Genomic DNA, 6,107 nt, shown 5'->3' with positions numbered 1-6,107 from the left:
AAGGGGACCTCAAATTCATACATTTTCACTCTTTTTTGGCCAAGAATTGAAGGTAAGCTTTGATAAACCATATTTTATTTTGCAAAATAATTCAAAAATAGGTGACAAGTGGCAAAAATGGGTTAGAAGTCATTAAAAAAAGTGTCAGAACAGGGTTTGAAGTGGCAATATAATTGTGAAAATGGGTTAAAAGTTGCAAAAAAATGGCAAAAAAAAGGGTAGCAGAGGCAAAAAGTGGGGAAAATTGATGAATAATGCCATAGAATTAGGGAAAATTGATTAAAAAGGGCATAGAATTGGGGGAAATGGGTTAAAAGTTGCAAAAGTATGGGCCCTTAATCGGTTAAAATTGACAAAAAGGTATTTTAAATGGCAAAAATGAGTTTTAAGTGGTTATAAGGCATCTGCAGTGGCAAAAATGTGGTGAAAATGGATTTAAACATGAAAAAGGTATTACAAGTCACCGAAATCCATTAAAATTGACAAAAAAAAGGGAAAAAACTGGCAAAAATTAGTTGAAAGTAGCAAAAACACATCAACTATGGCTAAAGGGGGTGAAAATTGATTATTAGTTAGAAAAATGGGTGGAAAAAGTGGTGAAAAGGGGTTAAAAAGTGGGAAAGAGAAAAAAAAATTGTGCCAATGGGTTAAAAGTGGAAAAAGATTTTGAAAGTGGCAAAAAATAGTTGTGAAAAAGGGTTATGTAAGTGTCAAAACACAGGGAAAATGGGTTACAACTCCTTGGCCAGGCCTGGCTGTTGGCAAACTGTTCACTTCACTGGGCATACTTGTTCAACTGCTCATTAACACAAAAATCTAGTAATCCACTCATGCATCAGCATAGATGCATTTAGGCATGAAGACATGGAGAGGATAATCTGCTGGAGTTCAAAAGGCAAGCATCATACAAGATAGGTGATTTAAGTGACATTGAACATGCCATGATTCCTAGTGTTATGAGCCTACCAATCAATTATTGCAACAGAAATTGATATTCATCCAAGCAATGTTTCACTTTTCTACTGTCCAATTTGCATTGGCTCGTGTGACTTCAGTTTCCTGTTCTTAGCTGACAGGAGGGGAACCTGGTGTAGCCTTCTGCTGCTGCAGAGAAAGACCCCTCACTGGGTATCGTCTCTTTTTAGGACGATTCTCTGTAAACCCGAGATGATTGTGGGTGGAAGTCCAAGTAGATTGGCAGTTTGTGAAATACTCAAGACAGACCTGTCTGACAACAACCATGGCACATTCAGAGTCACAGGAAAATCTAACAAGTAAAATATAAAAAGTTAGCTGTGATTTTAATCAAGAAGTAAAACTTCCATGTATCAGACTCATCTCACAAACAGTGGAAACTGAACCACTGGACTTCAAGCACCTTCAATGATGTGGTTCTCCATTCTTCCTCCAGACTCTGTCTTTCCACATGAAATTCAAAATTTACTTTTATTTGTAAACAGGACTTTGGATCACTGAGCCGTAGTCCAGCTCTTTTTCTCCTCAGGCCAGGTGAGGAGCTTTCCATGAATATGCTTTGATACAGCCTCTGAGAACAGGCTGCCCTTTCAGCAGTGATCTTTTGTGGCTTACCCTCCTTGGGAAGGATATCAATGATTGTCGTCTTGACAACAGACAAGTCAGCAGGTTTCTCCATGATTATGGTTGTGTGAACTGACCCAGAGAGAGAGATGATTTTTGAGACGCATCTGTTAATCACTTTTTTCTCCATTCTGATGCTCGGTTTGAACTTCAGCAGATCAACTTGAGCATGTCTACATGCATCATGCATGACACTATCATGTCATTGGCTGGTTAGATGGTTGTGTTAATGAATAGTTGGACAGGTATACCTAAGTAGGTGGTTGGTAAGTGAGCTATGAAACTCCTAGAAAGAAATTATGTGATAGGAAAACAGAAATTTACAACTTTGTTGATCAAGATCTGTTGGTTATTACATAAAAGAGACTCTACGCTCCATGTGCTTTCAATTTTTTGCTTGTTAAAAAACAACTACTTAAGCTACTTATTTCCTTGTTTTCTGCACCAAATTGGATAACATATGGGAAATGATCACCAACAAGCACTCTGTCCCCCATACAACTCTGGCTGAAAACTCAACATTAATGAGGTTAACTGCTGCCCATTTTTCAACATGACAAAACACACCATGATACACTCAACAATGTCTTCCATTTTCTTTACTCAGTTTTCTTAAACCAAAAACAGGACAGGAAAAGACAAGAGTATGTTGAAAAAACGAGCTTTAGTCCTTTAATCTGCCGTGGAAAATAAGTTTCAGTATTTTATTGAAAGTAAGCAATAAATAATATTGGGATAAAAATAGTTTATAAGTACTCAGACTGTACATCATTGTTACAAGATCAGAAGATTCAATGGGAAGAGCAGGAATAAAACAACAGCAACATGATTTGCATTGTGCATAAATGACTAAATCACAAACAGAAAAGAAGCATTTCTACGTTAAGCTTTAACTACATGAAAGGTGATAAAGAAAATCTTCGGTTCCTCGTTGTTTTGCATGACAACTGACAGCGGAACCAGTGTTTGGAGCGAAGACGGGACAAACGTAGACGTGAGGAGCTTTGCTACATTCATAGGAGCAAACTATGAAAGTACAGCTGACAAAACACAACGTGGATGAGTGATAATAAATAAGAACAGACGACAGAAGAATTAAGAAACAATAAGGCTTGATATGAAATTTTCATACAAAGTGTTTTTATAAAAAGGTTGCTGGGTGGATCACACCGCCTCGAGTCACAGCGGGGATCGACTGAGGCCTCAGTGAAGTTGGTCCATCGAGGGAGTTTCCAAACGTTTGACTCATCTGTAAATGTCAAGTCCTCCTGTTTCAAGTCCTCCTGTACAGGTGAGCTTGTCTGTGTTTCTCCAGAGGTGAGGATGGTTGGTTTTCTTTAAAGGGTTTGTGATAGGAGGGGGATATGTGAAGTTTCTGCATGCAAGGTCAACAAGAGAGAACCTCAAATTCTGTTTGACTTGCATCCAGAAGAAGCCCTCTGTTTATTATTTTTCGCTACTGATATATGGCTTTAAATCTTAAAATTCAAGAGTTTCATTTTGGTTTCGCAGATATGAAAAGTAAAGAAGAGAAAAGGAGATATAGCGTGTGTTTCACATGATATCTGTTGTCTCCATCGCCCGGCTTGCCAGCAGTTATTTTATTGGCGATGGGTGACTCACAGTGTCGAGCAGTTTGTGAAACAGTCTTACGACTCCAGCAAATTTGCCTGATATTCACACATCTGTTGACCAAAGAGCTGCATTTACACAAAATCACAGGTAAGAAGCTACAAAAATTACAACAGTTAAAAAGGGCAGAGGATATGAATTAAGTTATATCACATATCAAGTCTCTTAAGCTTAGATTCAATGATTAGAATTCAAATCAAAGAAAGGAAACAAAAACATACATCTGGTCAATAGAATCAGGATTATAAAAAAGATTAGATAAAATGTCTGTTGGTAGAAATATACAAACTCCAGACCATAGAAACATTCAGTTACATACATCTGAGAGCTCAGCTTAATATGGGCACAGTGGAGAATTATTCTTATATTAAAAACTGGGTCGATTAAGGGGATAGAGGCAAATAAGGATTACACAGTTATTCTAAAAATCAATTTAAATGTCCCATTGGTTTACATAAATATAATAACAACTGTAGATAGATCTAAAAAGTTTCCTCTAGGGATACTGAGATTGGTGAGTAATGTCTCTCTCTGTGTTGACGACAAAAAACAAAACATCTTTTTAGTGTCCTTAAAGTCATTTCAGTTCATCATCCTGGTCTTGAACGCAGGGAATTCCCCTTCGTCCTCTGACCAGCGGTTACCTATAGAAATAATGAGGATAAACTGAGAAGAGGAGGAGAGAGATGAATGGACACAAGGACAGAAGCAAGGGATGGGTCAGGGGAGAAAGAGAGAAAGAGGAGAAGCAACGTGCGTTATTACAGCCGGGAACTCAAGAACACGAGAGCTGCTGTGTGCTTACACAAAGAGAGGAGATCTGCAGTGAGGTAAAGGCCATACGGTTTGCTTTTGGTGTGCATGTGCATTGTGTTTTTTAAGAGTGAACTTACCGTTGTGTGTTAACAAGAGTAGGTCCTGACTGTGGCAGTGTCCAGCCTCTGTATAGACTGACTTCCTGTGTTTCCATGTTGGTAAAATCACATGCAGAGACGTGCCGTTAGTCACAGCATCATTAACAGCAGAGCAGAAAAGCCATTCAAGAAGAATTAAGACCCAGTTAACACCTGGTTTAACACGCATCCTATATGACCTGATCACAAGAAAGCAACTCTAAGTACAGGTGGGAATACACCCTGAAGATCCCTGAGATCAGATCTCACAGGTCTACATTCAGAGGGGCGTGGGGAGATAAGGCTCCAATTCACAATGACTTTTTTTTTGTGCACTGGTAGCATCAAGACCTCGGTTTCAGAGCACTTCTCACTGGTGTGTATGGTTTCTAAAACAAAAAAAGTAATTCCTCTCCCTCTGTAGTGTCTAACTACACAGGGAAAGAAAGAGCTCTACAGTGCCTGCCCACCTTTACAGCAGCTCCTGTTCTCTAAGTAAAATCTGCCACTCAAATTCACCATAGATACACTATATTGCCAAAAGTATTCACTCACCCATGCAAATAACTTAAGTCAGGTGTTCCAATCACTTCCGTGGCCTCAGGTGTATAAAATCAAGCACCTGGGCATGCAGACTGTTTCTAAAAACATTTGTGAAAGAATGGGTCACTCTCAGGAGCTCAGTGAATTCCAGCATGGTACTGTGACAGGATGCCACCTGTGCAACAAGTCCAGACACGGTATGTGTCTGACTGCATTGTGCCAAGTGTAAAGTTTGGTGGAGGGAGGGATTATGGTGTGGGGTTGTTTTTCAGGGGCTGGGCTTTGCCCCTTACTTCCAGTGAAAGGAACTCTGAATGCTTCAGCATACCAAGAGATTTTGGAAAATTCTATGCTCCCAACTTTGTGGGAACAGTTTGGGGATGGCCCCTTCCTGTTCCAACATGACTGTGCACCAGTGCACAAAGCAAGGTCCATAAAGACATGGATGAGAGAGTTTGGTGTGGATGAACTTGACTAGCCTGCACAGAGTCCTGACCTCAACCCGATCGAACACCTTTGGGATGAATTAGAGTACAGACTGGGAGCCAGGCCTTCTCGTCCAACATCAGTGTGTGACCTCACAAATGTGCTTCTGGAAGAATGGTCAAAAACTCCCATAAACACACCCCTAAACCTTGTGGAAAGCCTTCCCAGAAGAGTTGAAGCTGTTATAGCTGCAAAGTGTGGACCGACGTTACATTAAACCCTATGGATTAAGAATGGGATGTCACTTAAATTCATATGCAAGTCAAGACAGGTGAGCGAATACTTTTGGCAACATAGTATATTGCATAAAATCCTTATTACAAAACTTTTAAAGCATGAATCACACTATCTTGCTACCTGAATACTCATGACTATAAAATATTTGATTTGGTGCAAAAATGGCGTTTGAAAATGAACAAAAAGGCACACGAGGTACAGGACTGTTTTTTTTTTTCTTAAACATAGTTTTTGGCTTTTTTTTTTTTTTTTTGCCGGCTATGGACACAGGCCCTTAGAGATAATTTACTTGTAAATGCCCACTTGTGATCAGCTCACCCAGCTCTGAAGGTTAAAACCAGGTATGAACCGGCTCAAAGATTATATGAAGAGTTAGGGCTCCTTGTGGGCCCGTCAGAGAAGTTAAAATCTAGTAAGCAGCAGCCTATTAAATACAGAAAGTCATACGCATGCTCAGGTTTCTTATAGCCACTGCTTACCATCCATTGGGCTCCTCTTTGGCTGCGTGGAGGGAGATGAAGCCGCACTGCTGCTGGTCACTCTAAAGTTGGCGGGCAGGGTGTCGGACGCACCCAACGACATCCCCCTCATGTCTTTGGGCCTGAATTTCTTCCTCCATGAAGGAGCTCGGCGGAAGTTCTTATCATCGTCCTGGGAGAAATCAGAGAAGATGTTGGATTCACAGATAACTTCTCACTCAGATTATGGTGCTATCCT

General features: G+C 40.1%; 1 protein-coding gene across 10 annotated transcripts in view; it reads right to left on the bottom strand.

Annotated features, from left to right (window-relative positions):
- Positions 1–2,329: 2,329 nt before the first annotated feature.
- ppfia1 (PTPRF interacting protein alpha 1) overlaps positions 2,330–6,107 on the bottom strand; it is a 71,293-nt gene continuing 67,515 nt past the window's right edge. For 6 of the 10 annotated variants that reach the window (XM_041782691.1, XM_041782747.1, XM_041782718.1 and 3 more), the window contains 2 exons: positions 5,870–6,041; positions 2,330–3,875 (listed from right to left, as the gene is read on the bottom strand). In XM_041782691.1, coding sequence (XP_041638625.1) covers positions 3,814–3,875; positions 5,870–6,041 — 234 coding nt within the window. In that variant the 3' untranslated portion in view covers positions 2,330–3,813. Of the gene's footprint in view, positions 3,898–4,124; positions 4,190–5,869; positions 6,042–6,107 lie in introns of all 10 variants that reach the window. The other 4 variants (XM_041782737.1, XM_041782776.1, XM_041782701.1 and 1 more) reach the window with 3 other exon arrangements.

Source organism: Cheilinus undulatus, linkage group 1 (genome assembly GCF_018320785.1).
Source record: "Cheilinus undulatus linkage group 1, ASM1832078v1, whole genome shotgun sequence".
NCBI lineage: Eukaryota > Metazoa > Chordata > Actinopteri > Labriformes > Labridae > Cheilinus > Cheilinus undulatus.
This window is presented reverse-complemented; position numbering and strand designations above follow the sequence as displayed.